We start from the raw sequence: 18,133 nt of genomic DNA, 5'->3' as shown, positions 1-18,133 counted from the left end.
GATTATTCCACAGTCTTTTATTTATATCCATAAGCTTTAAATTGTGACCGTGATTTTTTTTATTAAACTGGAGAACTTGGGTTGTGATTTAGTTGGAGGTCCTGAAGTTATACTTTTAGCCATCTTCTGCCAATCTGTTCTATATAATTACTCTGAACAATACAACAATATAAGTTGAGAATTTAATTTAATAATAAATAGCCCAAACCATTTACATAAAAGTCCTTTACGTTCCACGTAGATCATTCTAAAGCTGAATAATTAAACATTTTTTTATTTTTTTAATGGTGTTTCAATTATATTAGGAAATGGTCGTTATTAAAAAATTCTCTTGAAGTACATGTTTGGCATCCTGTTTGTGAATTTTCCTGATCTAAAGATTATGCGTTGAAGAATAGCATAGTGTTGTTGACCATAGGTAACCTTGAGTCATGAACTTTTCATCTTCAAACAAGTAAGTTACAACTACTAGCAAACACGGGGTTTTAGTACTGGCTTAGAAAGTAACTTCTTCTGCCTGATTGGCCTGACAGGTAGGAGGTGGTATTAACTCTGCAAACATGGTTTTTGGTGGGTTTGTTGTTGGTTTTGTGTGCGCGAGTGCTTTCAGTATACCATTATTTAGAATTGTGGTAAGTGTGTACTCGCCAGCTAAAGTAAGAATTGTGTCAAGAAGAGGTCGAAAGAACGAACTGCACTGAAACGTTTGCAGGTACAACGCATCTGGAAATGTTTGCTCGGTTTTATTGAGAAAGGTGACCTTTTGATACAAAGGCAAACACTGGAGTAACTTGAGGCTGGACGTAGACATATGTTCTGGGCGCAGGTTGAGCTGTTAGCGTCTGGCTGCTCCGCGTCTCCCCTTTGCCTGAGGTGGTTCCTCCTCCCCTGCCTCTTGGCTTCCTTGCCCCGTCGCAGACCCTGTGCCCATTTCAGGCAAAGGCGGCTGAGTTAGCTCAAACAAAGCTCCTCTGAATGACAGGGCCCGTAGTGAATTTGAAAGCACTCGAACTATCAGGGCATGGCAAGCAGCAGAGGGATTAATACTTCAGAGCACTTCAGCCACATCCAGAAAAGGTTGTCTGTTTATACCCCGACTGAGTTATGCAGGCACAAAGCTGCTTTTACTGCTGCAGTTTATTTTGCTTGACAACAGATAGGAGCAACCAGCAGGGTTGTCCTGGCAGTACAATCAACAAACCTTCAAGGTGTAAACAGACACGAGCCACTTGGGCAGCAGAAGAGCGGTTCCCCGCTGTCCTCTCCTTCCTGCCCCTTGGGCCTGCTGGCAGCTTTGGACGTATGGCGCCGAATTCCTGGGGATACCTGAGGACTTCAGACTTTTTTTCAACAGAAATGGTGGATTTAGGTTAGGCTTACATCCTAGTTGAAAGCTTAGGGTGAATATTTTTGCCCAGTCTTGTATCAAAGAGGATTTTTGTTCTTTTTTTCCTTAATGCGTGGAAAGAGTGGTTAAATTTATTTTCCAAACAGGCTACTGTAAACTAAAAAGCAACTTCTGCTTCTCTCTGGGCACCTTCAATAATTATGGTCTCTGAATAACCTGCTGCTTCTCCTTCAGTCCAAACAATCTGCATGGCAAATCCCTCTCTTCGGCTTGTCACTTGTAGTTTCACAGCATGTGCGTGCCTCAGGTAGCTGGTGGAATCCCTTTAAAAAGAGATTTGCTGAGAACTCAGAAGTTAATGCCCTAGTTTTGTGTCCACATTGTTTAAGGAGCTGGAGTTCAGTGAGCAATGAGCTATTAGGTCCATGTGTTTAGCAAATATAAAACTAAATAGAAAAGCAGTTTTGCTTGATGTACCCCACCCTGTGAATTATGCTTGCTTATGGAGAAAAATACTTCTACTTCCTTGATAGGTGGGTGGAGTTAGTCGAGTGAGAGGAAAGGAATTTAGGATGTGTCTAAGCAGACCAGAATGAGGAACTCAATCAATTGAATCTGGAGATAATTTAGCATTTGAACTTCTCATCTATCTTACAGCCAAAGGAGCGACCTGGAATTCATTGTGGTTTGTACAGTGCACACTGTTAGCAGAAGTGCTGTTCCCAAATCCAGAAAATACTCGGTGTTAATACTTTCTGGAATATAAAGTGATCTACTAATTGTATGGGAGAAGAAAATTTTGGCTGCGGTGTGATAAATGTTGGCCATGTTGGTTTGACCCCATTATGTATTGTTTTAAGATCCTTGTGCACAATTCAGGTTGTGCACAAGCAATGTACTTCACCTCACAGTAGAATACTCAGCGTGAAGCAAAACCACAGTTGTGTTATTTAGATCAGTTTTTCACTAAGTATTACTAAAAGTTGAGTATTCCAATTTTTACAGCCTCATTTATTTGCTGCATTTGTGTATTGGCTTTAGTCCTCAGGGGCTGTGTTTGTAATACCAGCATTAATCATTCCGTGAGTGGTCTTATAGTTTGTAGCACGGTAAGGGGGAAGAACCTCTCATCTTCAGCTGCAGCATTTCTGGCTTTACTGTTCTGGCTGACAGCCTTGCTGCACCTTTGTGGTAGTAAATACAGCAAAAAGGAATTTGTCATCTCCTTTGCATCAGAATTTGACATTTAAATCTTGCTGGACTAAATTGATGCCTTCAAGTCTGTGAAACGGGGCTCTGAAGTGCGTGGGAGTTGTGCATGCTTCTTTCACACAGGAAATAAAGATGAGGAAAAGGGTAACCGAGGAAGCCCTGAAATAGGGAGATTCTTTCCATATCATTTGTCTAGGCATGTAATGTATTGAATTAATAAGGTATAAGCAATGGCCTACATTTTGGTGCTTATTATTTACTTAATAATTTAGCAATGGAATAAGGATGATGTGCAAGTGTATGCTGCGGTCTGTGTCTGCGTTTTTAGAGAGAGTTCACTCCTCTTCGTGAAGTGAGTCTTAGATCTGCAGAGGCAAAGTGCCTCAGTTCTTCAGTAATTCTTCTCTCTTTAATTCTCGGTGTAATTGTCCTGAACAGAAGTTTGAGATTGAGGGGGTAGCAGTAGTGTACTCTTAAATGGAAATGGAAAAGGATGGCTTTGTGTAGTGATCGCAAATGTTCTGCGAGTCTGTCTCGATCGCTGTGCTTTGTTTACTGCCTTACTGCATTACTGGTGTGTTTCCATTCTGGAGGCTTGAGGTTTCTGTTCATTGTATTGTACTTGCAGTAGTTAGATCATGAGTTTTTGGAAAAAAGAACATTATTTGAATGATCAAGAACTCATCAATAGAGTACTTACTCTTTAAACATTGGTTTCTTCTAGGCTAGTATGTGAAGCCCTCATTCTCCACCTTTACCTTGGGCTTTGCAATGAAAAGCTACGCAATAGACAGATCTCTTATCTTTGGCTTCTACATGTGTGTGATTGATTATTATACGCTGCTGGGTTTTGAGATCTTAATCTTGTTCTGAGAAAGCTAAAACGTTAAACTAGCAAGTTCACTGATGCTTTATTTGCCTACACTTTAGGCTAATTCTAGAACTTCATGTTAAATTTCTAGGTTGATCCGTAGGGAAATAATGCAGTGTACTGAGAGAAATGCTGTATATAGTCAAAATGAAGGTGCAAGAAGGGAGTGCTATAAGCAAGTCTTGTAGAAGAGACTAAAACAGAAGCCATCGGTTGTTTGTTTTGCCCTAGTGTTGTACTGTAATTAAATTCAAGTAATTAAATTGCTGGAAAAGCGTGCTTCTCTCTTTCAAGATTTTCAGTGCATCTCTGACCCCGTCCTTTGTCTTTTCTGAGATCTGTCGGAAGTGTCTCATCCTATACCAGAACTGCATATGGCTTGGAAGCACGCGCTAAGTGAGGAGTTACCTTCAGCCTACCTGCTGGAAATAGTGTGTTATCCTAGTATCTGTTAATCAGAGTGATTTTTTTTTTTCCTTTGGTTTTATTTCATTGAAGAAAAGTCGCCTGCATTTCATATGTAAAGCTAGAATCTGGCCTTCTGGAGCATCACAATTCTGTAACTTTCTAATATTAGCTAGAATGCATACACTGTGCGTAAATTTCATGTATTGTCGTAGTCGTGAGCTGTCTCAGGAAGATTTTTTCTGTGTCAGTACTTAGAAAATACTAGTTTTGTTTTTTTTTTGCAGGGGGAAAAAATGCATAGTGCTATCTATCTAACTGCATGAAAGTAAAATGTGTTCTGTGATTTAGCAAGCTGCTGGTACTCTTTTGAGTCATTGACCTAGAAAGCAATGGAATTTAAATGGAGTAAGATTTTTTTAATCCAACGCAGGTCAAAGCAGAGGAGGTACTTTTTTCACTTTGCAGAACTGAACAGTAACTTGAAATGTGAGCAATGCTACATAATTCCTTGTAAAGTGTTGTGGAAACAGAAATATAACTTTTTGGAACTTAACGCCATTTCTGAATAATACGGGCTGTCCTGGAGAAGTTTGAGTGTACAAATGAACTGCAAGTTTTACTTTAAAGTAGTCTCCTTAAATTTTGTGGAAGCAGTGTGGTAGGATGTCCACAGTTAACTGAGTTTATTAATGAGGTGTAAATGGGAGAGGATGTAAATGAACATAAACCCATAAATGACTATGGAAGAAAAGTGGGATGGAATTTTTTTCTGTCCGAGAAGGTGTTAGGATACTGGAGAGTGAGTTTTTTTAAATAACTCCATGTTGCCTTGTTGTACCCTAAGTGTAGTTGTCCGCACTAGGGATGCGCTAATTCTTTAACAGGCCTCCAAAGCTGAGGTGCTCTGAGCGCCCACGGTCTGCCCTCTGAAGTGCGGTAGTAGTTAAGGTAAGGCATGGAAGGGCTGAGCCTTCAGCGTGATCTGAAGAGAAGCAGGGATTGCAAAAGCAGGTATAATTAGGTCAGTATATGCTGCCCTTTTATCTGGCACTACCAGCTTAAGCACCTCCTCGTACAACTCGTACAACTCGTGTCAGCTCTCAGAGCTGGTTTGCTGGAGCTAAATAAAGGCTCGAGCCAGAACAGCTGAGGAGGTGGTGGTGAAACTCAGTGATGAGCAATGGGAAAGTGAAATGTTTGGTTAGTCTTCAAGCTGGTTGCTGCTGAAGTTTGTCAGTTCGCACTGAAAATCAGGAAGAACAGCTGATGCTGCTTTCACAGAAGGCCCTGTATTACCTACCTGCAGTGTAACAGGCATCTGGGGAGTTGGGGAACCCACCTAGTACATGGCACATTTCATACTGTATTAAATACCAGTATCCTACCATAAATACTACTTAATGGATACAAGTGTCTGTTTCAGGGCTTGTGCTTGGGTTTGGTTCATGAGGATAACTTCTAACAATGTTACAAAAGTGGTGGAGAAATTGACCTTTGAGAAAGACCATGTCAACTGGTGAAAACTAGTAGGGAAATAACATTTGGACTTGGTACAAGAAAGGGACCATTGCTGGGCTTGCTGGCCAGTTGCTGCACTGAAGACAAGACAGCACTTAGGAAGAAGGTTTCAGCTGAAGTCAGTGCACTTCTACCCAGACAGCAGCTCATTAACATATTGCTGGTATTACTGATTTCTTCACTAGCTGCAAGAAGCAGAGTAGTTTAATCCTGTTTATAAAAAATTCAAGACGTTTAAAGAGCACCACTTTTCTAAAATTTACATAATGAAATTCAGTAATATGAATTTTAATGGACATCAATTTGATAATATCAAATCTAATGTGTATTTCTTAGAGCCATTTATTGAGCTTTTTTTTCCCCCACTTTAAATTTTGTGACCCCACTGGTATTTTGTAAGTTTGGTGTTGCTGATGCTTTGTTGCACTCCATTTCCTCCGGTAACTCTTCTATATTTCTGTGTCCTATATTGTCTATGCTTCACCTGCTGGTTCTGCAGAAATGTGTTTACAAGGGGCAGCGATGAATCAAAAATTTAGAGGAGTAAGAGGCAGGTATTATGCATAGGAAAGAAAAGGGTGGGGAAAAGCAAATAACATGTTTGTTTCTCCTTGCCTGTGACTCACTTTTTCATAACAGAAGGATTTTTCAAGTGGAGCAGAACACTAATTGAAAACAAACAGGATGTAAAAATAATTACCTCTGCACGGAACCATGAGAGGGTTGAAGACTTTCAGATTAGTAAATTAATGAGCTAATTAATTTGATTGACTTTTAAACTGTTATAAAAGCTATATGACTATTATGTTTATATTAATATTTAATAATATATACAGACTACTATTTAAAGTGGGTGGGTCTGATTGTTAATACAATGAATGCAGGTGATAGTTCTTGATCTGTCCATAATTCATGTTTACCTTCACCTTTATGAGCATATGACTAATTGATTTTTTTCTTTAAGACCAAAGGCATATCTCTTAGAAAAAAGTCTTTCATGTATTGCTTTTCATGTTACCATCTAGCTGAGCTTTCCTGTTTCGGCATTCACCTTACCTGCTGTATTGAGTCCCAGCTTCTGGACGCAATGGCATTTAAGCTCTCAGGTTAGGGACGCTACTTTATGCCACTCAGGACAAGCACATGTGTCATGTGCTTGCTGTCATTTCCAAGATGAGATCTGAAGAATACCAGAGCTAGTCTCTCCATTTTAAGACCAGATTTTCCTTCAATATTTTTGGGGTGCTATATTTATCATTTTTTTTGAGGAATATGATAATAGAGACAAATAAAAGCATGTTGTTTTTTTTCACAGAATTCTAAAAAAATAATAGTAATCATCTTCAATTGCTTTCATGGGTAAAACATGTGAATACCCTCATTTCTGAAGGCAACACTTGTCCCCCAGCCTTACACTTGTTTGGGACATGATGAGATTCCTTACAAGTGCAGGCAGTCAGGGACTTCCAGCATCCCATAAGGATCCTTTAATAACTGGCGTTGTCTTGAACTTCTGAAAATGGCTCACGTAGCAGAGCTTCACCTGGCTGTTTAATAACATTCCAGTCCCCTCTTTCATGCTGTCTGCTGAACAGGTCTTAGCCAGTGGCACCGGTCCTCTGCCAGGTGACTCACCTGCGAGGTAACCTCTCCTCAGATGCAGCAGTTCCTCTGAGTAGAAGTCTTGTGTCGTAAGCCATTTCAGATTCAGTAAGTGGCTATTAAAATTGAATTAATTCTATAAATGGATATTTGCAAAGGTACTTGATGATGCAGCAATCTTAAGATTAACATAATAGTGTGAACTAGTTTCCCTGAGAAGTGAAGGCAACCTCATTTTGTTTTCCTTAGTTTCACTGAAGTGTTACTGCAGTTCCCGAATCCTGTCGTCTTCCAAATCTTTTCTGTCCACCCTCAATGCTAGTCTTCCCTCCAGCACATTTGTATCATGGAATGCTGCCATCATAAACTGTATGCAGTTAGAATCGTTGTGAACTAACATAAATTCTTACATAAAAAGTGTTGCTAACAACATCTGATTCTTTCCATGCAGGCAGTAGGTTAAGTATAGTTCATAGCAATTATTTGCTTAATGTATGTGCTGGTATTCAATTGTATATTAAACAATTAAAAATCAAATAAAAATATTTGTTTATAATGTAAAAATGTTACATCCTGAGGAGAATATCTTGATTTTAATCCATTAGTTCTCTTCTACATTGGGTATCAAGCTATATTTTAGAGCAAATAAAAATTTACTGGAGCTCCTGTTTCATCATACTTGGTTTTCTTCTGTATAACTTACTACACTTACTACTCTTTTTGTTTGTTCTTACAGTTCTATCTTCAAGACACTAAAAGTAGTAATGGTACCTTTATTAATAGTCAGAGACTGAGTAGAGGATCTGAGGAGAGCCCACCATGTGAGATTATGTCAGGTGACATCATCCAGTTTGGTGTAGATGTGACGGAGAACACGCGGAAAGGTAAGGGTATGGATCTTTTTTTTTTTTTTCCCCAACTATATTTATTAGAACATCTTGCTGCAGTGTAAACTCTAAGAGTAAACGGTATTCCTGTTGTAAGAAAGGAAAAAGTTTTTCCTTTTTTTTTTTGGTTCCCTTCCCTCTTTTGTGCTGGCAGTGAGTCTGCAGGGTAAACTAGATCAAGAAACTGATTTGCTGAAAACACTAGCTCTGTCCCCCCCTCCACCCTGACAACTAGATTTTCAACTGACTTGCTTCCCTAAACCACACTCTTGGGTGGCTGTATGGGTGCTGGTGTGTTTTTGACTAGGTAATGCAGATGCAGAAAAGGAGGCTCAGCTAGGACCATGTTGACCTGTTGTCTCACTTAAATTGCTTAGAGCAATTTTAAAACTTCAGTGTGAGCATGTGTGCATGGGGCTGTGTGCGTAGTTCTTTTGGGTTTGCTTTTGTCACTACGTTTCTTTCAAGCATATGAACCCCAAAGTTTCAGCTGATAATGCAGCAAAAGTGTGAAACTGAGTTTATGGATAACGTGCTAAGCAGAGCTGTGGAACAGGGTAATTTTATTCTTGTCAAGGTATCTAGGCACTTACTTTTTTTTCTATAACTGGTACTGCTTTTGGTTCCTGCAGGTACTTAAGGATAAGGATAGAAAAAATCTGCTAGCTGAAAAATGAAGTGATGGGGATTTGTTCGGTTTGGTTTTGTTCCTGTCCCCCTCCCAGTATGCGCATTCAGGAGATCTCGTATTATGATAAAAGCTCTATGTCCTTGTTAATCAATTAAAAATGCAGCATCAGTCTCTATTCTTTTGCATTTATGTACTGTGTCTCAGGAGCCATTTCTGTTTCTAAAGGCTGCTGGTCTGTGTTTGAATTATTAGATGGTAATCAAGAGATGGTAATAAATATTAAGACTTTTAAGTTACATAATGGGTCTGCTACTTTTGTGGACATCAGTATTCTGGCCGTGTGTGGAAGGATCCTAATCCAGTAACTGATTTGGCAATAAAATGGCAGAACTGTCATCACTGCATTTCTACTTTACTACTATCTTGAATAAGACCTTCATAGGTCTTATCCGTGCTTATCCTTAAAGGAAAGTATATTAGAAAAGGATGAACTGAAAGAATGTTAGATTTTTTTGCTGATGGTAAAGTTTTTATTTAAAGCACACAGACACACATGCACACAACAACAGCAAAAAACATTATACAGCAGTAGATCTTTTGAAGAGCCTTAAGTGAACAAAACAACTATGAAGCTCCCCCATCTCTTACTCATTAATTCTGTCTCCGTATTTAGCCAGATAAGTCTGAAGTATTGGAAGAAGGTTAATGAACACATGTTTAAAGAAAACACTATTTAAGCATGGAGGTGGCTAGTACTTTATCATGAAGAACTTCTGGAGCTATAGTATTTTTGAGTGATTCGTGATATTAAAGGTCATTAAAATGTTTCAGTTTTCTCAAAAATTATGTTATTGAAAATTTAACTCCTGGATGTTTAGTTGGTATCATCTAGGATTTACTTAAAATGTTATTTCATCCGACACAACTGCAAATATTTATGAATACTAGTAGTATTCAGTGTATCAATAAGTCAAAGGAATACCTTGCATCTCCAGTGAACCTGGGACTGTCTATTTGATGTGGTACTGACCTCACTAAAAGGAACCAAATTTGTTCGTGTCTATTCAGACCTAAAACAGTTTTTATTTTAAGATTTAGTTGGAAGAAAAAATTAGTTCCTTTGTTTTTTTATCAGCAATTATTTGCAATTCATTTATGTGAAAGTTTGTGGAAGTTTCACTGTAAGCATAGTCACCTGAATGACAGCAGTAGTTCTTCCCAATGTCTTTCTCTTAGCTTTACAGGACACGATCCATGTGACCAAGCTTCTGTGTCATGAGCGATCTGGTTTTGCTGCCTTCCTTTTGCTTTGAACATAGGAACTGTACTCCAGCACTGCTCATGAATGTGCTGAGCTAGCTAATGAGGAAGGTGTACAAGTTTGCTTTCTCGCCCTCCGTGCCTCCTCAAGCAATGAATGAAAATTGTATCATGCAGGGGCATGAAACAGCTGCATCACAGCTAAAGTGGTTACACATGAATGCAATTGGAATGCATATAAAAGCTTTTTTTCCACCAATTCATTGCAGTAATCTTAGATGTTACTGTTAACCTAACCTAGTAACAAAACACAGACATGAAAGGAGTTTTTAAATTAGTGGTTCCCTTTAAAACCATTTTGCATTCTGATATAACACCTTACTTGCATAAGGCATCACAGCGTTTTGCTGTATGCAATTATAAGGTTATGACTGGATAGGCAGAGTGTATTTGGCTAGGTAAATTTTGAATTGTGTAAATATAGCTAGAATATATTTATTTTTATTTTATTGTTCAGGCTGTGTTTTAGTAAGTCATTTCCTTGCAAATATGACCTTGGTTTGGATCGTTAAAATAGTGGCATGTTCTGTAAGTGATTTTTTTTCGGGCTGTCTTGTGTAAGCACTGGTTCTTCCAAGTTCTGCTGCCGAGCTGAAGTCATTAACAGGCCTGAGAGAAATGTTTCCAGCCCTCCTGCTTCCTTATTCGTCCGCTTGTTGTTATTACTAGCGAGCACCCAGGCCTGCTCATTTCTCTATCCTTATTGCCATGTCTATCTATTAATCTGTGCTTTTCTCCCTGTGTTGGTGTGCTTTGGTTTATTTTCTTTTAGCAGTGCCTAAATGTCCTTCTCCTTGCCAGAACGCTATAAGAGTTAGCAGTACCCATGTGGAAGGGGGTGAGGCTTTCCAGTGCCATCAGTAATACCTGATGAGTCAGTTCAAATACAGTTTGTGCACTTTTTTCTGGTCAGGTTTGGACCCTTCATCCCTCTTTTCCTTGGCATGGAGCTTGTAAAAGCCTGTGCAGGTGGGGCACCCGCTGCGTGCCGTGTCCCAGCTGCACGGAGCTAGCCAGGTGAAGTAACAGAGGCAGGCAGGCAGTCTCTTAGCGCTTTTGGGGTTGCTGCCCTGACTGTTGTTTTCCGAGTAACACGTGAAAATGAAGACGAGAGCATCATTTGCCAGTAATCTGTCTATCCATGAAGCAAAAGTTTTGAGACAAAACAAAACCAAAACCTAAGATAAAAACCCCTTTTTGTGCTGCTTTCCAGTCGGCTCTGTCAGGTTTCCTGCAAGCAGAGAGTTTTCCCTTCTTTGCCCTGGGTCTCGCCGCCCCCCCCCCGCCCAGGCCCTCCCAGGCCCCGCTTCCCCCGGGGCTTTCAGCGCCGAGCCGCGGGCGGGCATCGCCCTCTGCTGCCTCCTCGCAGCCGCCGCGGCTCCGCGGCCGGGCCGGGTCCTGTCAGCGGAGCCGGGCCGAGAACCGAGCCCTGAACCGAGTCGAGCCGGGCCGAGAACCGGGCCGGGAACCGACCCGGGCCGGGCCGGGCCGCAGGCCCCGCTGCGACCTCTTCACACCGCGTCCCTCAGCCCGGGAGGTGAGTGCAGGCGAGCGGGCAGTGGTACGGGGCTGAGGGACCTGCTGTGGCTGGAGGGGCATTTCCCTGCCCTTTTGGCAACCACAGGTCTCTTTTTTTAATTTATTATTGTTTATCCTGAAGGAAATAATAGAGGCAGGAGGTAAAGCAATTCCTACTATCCTCTCCAGCTGCCACTATAATGCTTAATATGTTGCTTTATCTTTCCCTTAGGCTGTCTGATCTTTCTTCTGTTTACCCTTTAGCTATCGGCTCATTATAGAGTAAGATTTTATTTTATTTCTTGTTTTATAAACCAATCAAAATGCTCAGTGCCTTTTCACTGTCACTATTTCAGTCACTATTAAGTCCCCTATTTATTTATTTAACACCAAAAAAGCTTTAGATTTTAGTATGTGTTTTCAGTGTGAGCGTGAAGGAAAAAACTTCAGAATTACATAATCTCACAGTGTGCTTACCTGATACACGGTGCAGCGGTAAGGCTGTCTGTTACCTTTGATTTCACATACCCTAATACTTTCTGCCTGAAATCAGTAGTTTCCTTATGATGCCTTAAAGGAAAGGAGCCTTCCATGTGAAAGCTGTGTGAGTACAACATGCTACAACTGATATTGCTAATGTACCTTTATTTATTTTTTATACTGTTTTCTCGAGAACAGATTTGTAAATTCTGCAGAAAAAAAAAAAAGACCACCAAACCCATGGATCAATCTGTTTCAAGAATAAGGTCCTGTTTGTTCTTTGCTGGCATGTAAATTTAATGTTTCAACTTAAAGACAAAGCAACTGAAGGCACTATAGCCAAAAGGATATTCTTCCAAAGTACTTTGCTTTTAGTACTGAATGCAGGTTAAGGAAGAACTCTTTAGTTGGATCATCTCCTGTATTTTTAGATTCTATTCAGGTAGCTTCCTCAAAGACCCGTCTCTTTTCCCTGGAGTACTACCGTTGTCCTAAAACACCCATTGCCCTTTTTTTCAAAGCCAGTTTAACTTTTGCTGATATTAATAACCATGAAAGTAGAGCAGCTGTGTCTTACACGTTGGTGGGTTCCTTAGGTGTAGTGATAGAAGACCATATACTTACTTGGATCCAGCTTGATGGGGTGTTTTGCAAACAACTTCTATCTTTCTTTCTGTGAGACTGAGAAGATTTACTTCCCAAATCATAGAACTACACAAGAAAAAAAAAAAAAAAGCTGTAATTTGACTGTTTGCAGTCTTATTGAAAATGGTATCAGTATAATTTTTGGGAAACATGTAGAGAGATTGATCTTGATGTTTGAAGAATATTTGAAGAATCTTGAGTATCCTGAATATTTGGAGAGTCAAATGCTCTATTTTCTCCTCTTATTCTTCAGGATCTTTCATCAGTTCAAAAGATCCTGAATTCAGTCCTGGAGAAGCAAGCTTTCTCTTTCTGAAATGAAAGGTCTCATGACTAGGGCTGTGTATTTCAGATACATACTACAAGCATACAGTAGTAGAGATATATTGTCCTGAATGCTGCTGGTGTTCATAGTGCCCAAGAGGATGTTCCTGTACTCTCTTCTGTGCTTCCTTTTTGATCCTCGTGTTTGTAAATAGTGATTACTTGGCAAGTTCCACATGCCAAATGAGTGTCTGGTGACATAAATTGTTTGTTACCTCTGAAGTCTCTAGATACAGGAATTGTGTCAAAAAGCTATGTCATTATTATGTTTATACTTCTGTATTCCTGTTAACTAACACAGGTAAGATGCATTCTTTTTTGCCCTTGTTTTATGAACCAAATATAATGTTTTAACTCACTGCAGTGAAGAAATCTTGCAGGCATTGCTCGTTTGGAAGAATTGGCATTGCAACTGCTTCATAGTCCAGGACTAGGTACACAGCCTAAACTGTTCAAGTTTCTAATGGTAAAGTTTCCTGTCTCCAGAGAAGGGCTGAGAAGGCAGACCAAAGTACTGGTGCTTGAAGGCATTTGTGCCTTTTCTTGTTCACCAGCCTTGGAGTTTCTTAAGACAGTTCACTTGGTTCTACTATATCATTAAGCACTGAACTTCTAATTAAGTAGTAACGGATCACGATGATGTACTATTTGTTTCTTTTCAGTTACACATGGATGTATAGTCTCCACAATCAAACTCTTTCTTCCAGATGGAATGGAAGCTCGATTGCGATCAGAGTAAGTATAAGTATCTGTGTGTGGCAAAAATTTATTTTTGTATTTTGAAGATTTGATGGATATTATATTTAAAATCAACATATGAACGTTTTTGTGTATTTAAGCAAAGAAAATAACTGAGAACATGGTTCTTTTGTAGGCATTGTGAAAAAAGAAATCTCATATGATTATCAGTTTTAAAAATCATGGCAACTATGAAAGAATAAATAAGGTCTTACCAAGTTCAACTTCTCTGTTTGGATGCGATTCTTAGTATACTGAAATGGTATTAAAAACACAATAACACAGGAAAAAAGAAAGCAAAAGAAGCATACTCCTTCCCTGTTTTATAATTCGGGATTTTTATTTTTGTTCATTTAAATGTACACTCTACCAAAGTGAAGCTAATATCATCTCTGTCTGTACATGTGTACACATAACACTTTATATTCTTCAGCTAAGTAATATAATGTTTCGTCATGATGTAATTACTCAGTGTTACAATGAAGGAATGTTTTGCCTGAGTTGGGGGGAAGGAATCATAAAATACATTGGATGAAAGAATATTTGCAAACTCAGATGAATACCAAGAGGCTTTTTGGTGTATATGTGTATATGTTGGAGAAAATTTCAAAGAGTAGTAGAAACAACAATAACATTTTCAGTAACTGAGTGAAAATTACAAATGACATCATTTTAACCAGCTTTCATCCTCAGCAACTGTACGTTTTTGATTATTTAAATACTCCTACATCATTAATATCCAGAAACATTTAGGGTGTTTGTTTCTTGGAAGGCTAAAGTCAAAATGAAGTATTATGAAAAGTTTTCAGTGTAACTGCATGCACTAAGAAATACTAGAAATGTGTAGTATTATTTTTTTCTGATGAAAACGTGCAAGTGAAAGTGTACAAAATTATGTAAGTCATTGGATATACTCTGAATTTGTGACCAAGAGTACAATATTGTCTCTCTTTCCATAAGCATTGTTCTGTGCATGCGAATCGTTTAAAATCTTAGTAAGTTGGTTTTTAAAACATCAAATATGTAATTACTGCAGAAGAAGTCGGTAGAGTGTTCTTAGAAAACACCTTGGGTTTATAATATGAAAATAGTTCTGTAAATTCAAAAATGTCACTTAGTGTAGTATCAACTGTTTTTGCACGATTGTTATAAATTCTTCAATTTTACCCGAAGAAAAAAACTTTAGTAAAAAGTGTCGTGATTAAATGCACAGTAATAGTGATCTTGTGGATTTTGAACTGCTGTCCCGTACTTCGCGTTTACTTTTTTTTTCTTTTTTAGTGTTATCCATGCTCCATTACCAAGTCCTGTTGACAAGGTAATTCAGTAACTTGCTGTTGAAAATCTGTTAATAGGTATTACTTGCCTGGGACAAATGACCATCAATTGATTGTCTGTCTAGCCTACAAAAAAAAAAGGATTAACTTAAACAGGTTCAAATCAAAGTTTTCAAAGCACAGAACAAAATTTTGAGAAACTAAGGAAACTTATTTGTGAAGTCAGCAGCCTGAAGAGTTCATAGACTTTGCATTTAAGGTTTCAAAACGGTGTATCCAGGTGAATCCAAGGTGTGAGGGCAGAAATTCTGAAGAGGGACTGTAGGTATAACTATGTGAAAAACAGTTTCAAAATTATGTCAGCGTAGAGAGCCTGCAAGTAAACCAACAGCAACAATGAACCACATCACCTCCTTAGCCCTAAATCCAGAATAGTTTCTGGGGCCAGAGAAAGTATAGAGTTCAAGCAAGGCTTGGCAAAAAGCAGGCTTTCTTAACCCTTGCTGAGGCGGTGGCACTGAATAGTGGATTTTCATAGACATCCAGTTAAAGAACGTTTAAGTTAGGTGATGATGCTAATATGCAGCAAGAACAATTATGCTTAAAGATAATACAGGTATTCACCAAATCTGAAACACGTATTTCTATGGGGAATGATGAAGATGATAAAGTTAGGTCAACTGAAAATGTATGATGAAGTCTGAATGGGGAGGATGAGACACATCAAATTTGAACATGAGAAACTAATTTCATTTCTGGAACGCCCCTGATTTGTATTTATTCTTGGTTGAATGGCTTCACCTTTGTGCGCCATGTTTCTTTTGTCAGGTTATGTCTTTTGTTTCAGACAAGATTAAGTTCTTTGGGGCTTTGGTGATTCAAAAACTTGTAAAGGTGTTAGCATAGTGGGGCCTTGGTCCAGAGTTGCAAAGTTCTGTGTTAACGCAAGGGAAAATAATAGTAGAACAATAAATAATTGAAAACACTATTAGTTAGATAGTCTGAAGTTTATCTTCATGACTAGATTTAAATTATGAACTTTGCATTATTTGTGTCTAGTGAAAAATCCCAAAACATTTTGATTCATAAATTCTCTTATTCCTCAGGTTGCTGCTAACACTCCCAGTATGTATTCTCAGGAATTGTTTCAGCTTTCACAGTATCTACAGGTAATGTTTTTCATCACAGTATTAGTTTGGCTAAATATTTAATCTCTGTTCAAAAAACCCCAAATCCTTATGGTCTGTATATCTTTGTTTGGCTTCCAGTTTATGAACAGGAACATGATAAGCATTTAACTACCTTTTTCTATAGTGAAACAGTGTAAAAATTGTAGTAATTTAACATAGTATAGTTCTATGTAAACTTTTGGAATTGTTCATGAGCAGTATGAACTATGACTTTTCCTGGCCTTTCTCCTCTCCTGCCTCTCTGCCCCCAATTTTGATTTGCTCCTGGTATTTTTGGCATCATGTATTGCTGCAGATGTACTGTCTAATCCAAAAGAATGGCAAAACAAGGTGTCACTTGGCTTATCAAGGACTAGTTTCTGTGAATATAACTTCTTAGTGTGACTATCTCTGTCTCTGGATTAATTGGAAAGTATTAAAGAGGTGACAGTGCCAGCAGTTCTTTTTTCTTATTCGCACCACCAACCTTTCTGTGCCTGTCCCTGTGTCAGTTTTTATTGGGTGTTTTTTTTTCCCAAAGATACCATATCATGAAAGGGTTAGATTGCAAAATGGCAACACTGAAAGTGTGTGTTAACATATGTAAATAAACTCTTCAGAAATTAGAATAAAACTAGCTTTCTGGAAAATAAATCAAATGTTCTTACTGGTAAATTCTGTGTAGCTTTGTGTGTTATTCTACGGATTTATTTTTATCTGTATTTTGTTTGCTAATGGCAATTACTCAAAACAATGATGAGGTTTTTGAGACAGGTATTAACTTTATATGTATTTGTTGACACAGCAGGAAGCAGCTCAGGCATATGCTCTTTCTTGAGAGGGCAAATACAGTTTTGCTCACCAGTCTGTTCACTCTTGTATCCTGGAATTGTTAACAAAGATGCTCTTTTTTTCCTTACAGTTTCAAAACAAATACAAACAAAACTCACTTCTTGCTTGGCATTTATCTTTTGTGACCTGACTTAAGGACTAGCAGCTAATTGCATGGGAGCTACCAAAGCTGCCTTCAGGTCATTACACCAATTCTGTTGCTTAAATTACTGCCAAAAGTCCGAGTGGGTATACTGTTTCAAGTCTTGGAATGACTAACTTATTACTATGTGTACTTGGCATGTGCAACATGTGCATGAAAATTTAAGCTTTTTAGGAACCTGAGGTTATAGGAAAACATTTTATAATTGAAATATCCAAATAAAAGTGCGTATGGATAAAATGGGATGTGACAGTGTTTGCTACTCACATTTCCTTTTTTCTTTCAGTCTAACAGTATTACGTATTTCTTCTGTTCCTTCTGTTTTTCTGAGTTGTTCTAGCTGAACTAACCATTTGGCTCTCTGCTCTCATCGTAGGAAGCCTTACATCGGGAACAAATGTTGGAACAGAAGCTGGCAACCCTTCAGCGACTACTTGCTGTCACGCAAGAGGCTTCAGATACTAGTTGGCAGGTACTGGCAGCCATCCTTTCCCTTCATAGACTGAAAAAATAGTGATATATAAATTGTATCTGTTACTTTACAAATAGTGGGGGACCAAAAAAAATAATAAAAAGCATGCAGTGGTTCTCTTAAACTGTGAAAAAGACAATGCTTACTAAGTTTAGCAATTATGTACAAGTTCGAAGTAACTATTAATGGTAAATAGTCCAATAAAATGAAAATAAAGCATTTGTCTACTTGAACTACTTAAAGCACAATATTCTGTTGAAATGGTTTATTTGTTTTGCCACATCTAATATTAATGCAAGGGTCAAACTTCTCTTCTAGGCTTTAATAGATGAAGACAGGCTGCTATCAAGATTAGAGGTTATGGGAAATCAGCTACAAGCATGTTCAAAGGTAAGTAATTCATTTAATAGCACTCCACGCTAGGAATACTGAAAGATAGCTTTTCTGAAGTATTTTGAAATGAAACACTTAGGAAAGCAGTTGGAACATGAACTTTCTGAAATGAGGCTGTGCAGTTTTGGTAAGCTGGATATCATGAAAATTATAGGTCTGTTCTGTATTTCATGGAATCATTCTAAATTTAAATAAATGGCTATCTCTCAGCATCTTTTCAGCACAAACTGATTTTTTTCGTATATGCATATAAATGTGTATAGTGAAATACAGAAAAGGAATTTGTTATCAGTGAGAAGCAGCCATTCTTTAAGTCCTGTTTACTG

At 38.4% G+C, this 18,133-nt stretch overlaps 1 protein-coding gene across 36 annotated transcripts in view; it reads left to right on the top strand.

Annotated features, from left to right (window-relative positions):
- The window catches only part of SLMAP (sarcolemma associated protein), a 100,907-nt gene that overhangs the window by 27,503 nt on the left and 55,271 nt on the right, over nt 1-18,133 (top strand). For 19 of the 36 annotated variants that reach the window (XM_067003080.1, XM_067003093.1, XM_067003082.1 and 16 more), the window contains 6 exons: nt 7,696-7,849; nt 13,427-13,499; nt 14,784-14,820; nt 15,886-15,948; nt 17,319-17,414; nt 17,733-17,804. In XM_067003080.1, the coding sequence (XP_066859181.1) occupies nt 7,696-7,849; nt 13,427-13,499; nt 14,784-14,820; nt 15,886-15,948; nt 17,319-17,414; nt 17,733-17,804 (495 nt within the window). The remainder of the gene's footprint in view (nt 1-7,695; nt 7,850-13,426; nt 13,500-14,783; nt 14,821-15,885; nt 15,949-17,318; nt 17,415-17,732; nt 17,805-18,133) is intronic. The other 17 variants (XM_067003115.1, XM_067003109.1, XM_067003113.1 and 14 more) reach the window with 1 other exon arrangement.

This window comes from Anser cygnoides, chromosome 10 (assembly GCF_040182565.1).
Source record: "Anser cygnoides isolate HZ-2024a breed goose chromosome 10, Taihu_goose_T2T_genome, whole genome shotgun sequence".
In the NCBI taxonomy this organism is placed as follows: Eukaryota; Metazoa; Chordata; class Aves; order Anseriformes; family Anatidae; genus Anser; species Anser cygnoides.
Note: the sequence above shows the minus strand (reverse complement) of the source record. Positions and strands in the feature narration are given on the sequence as shown.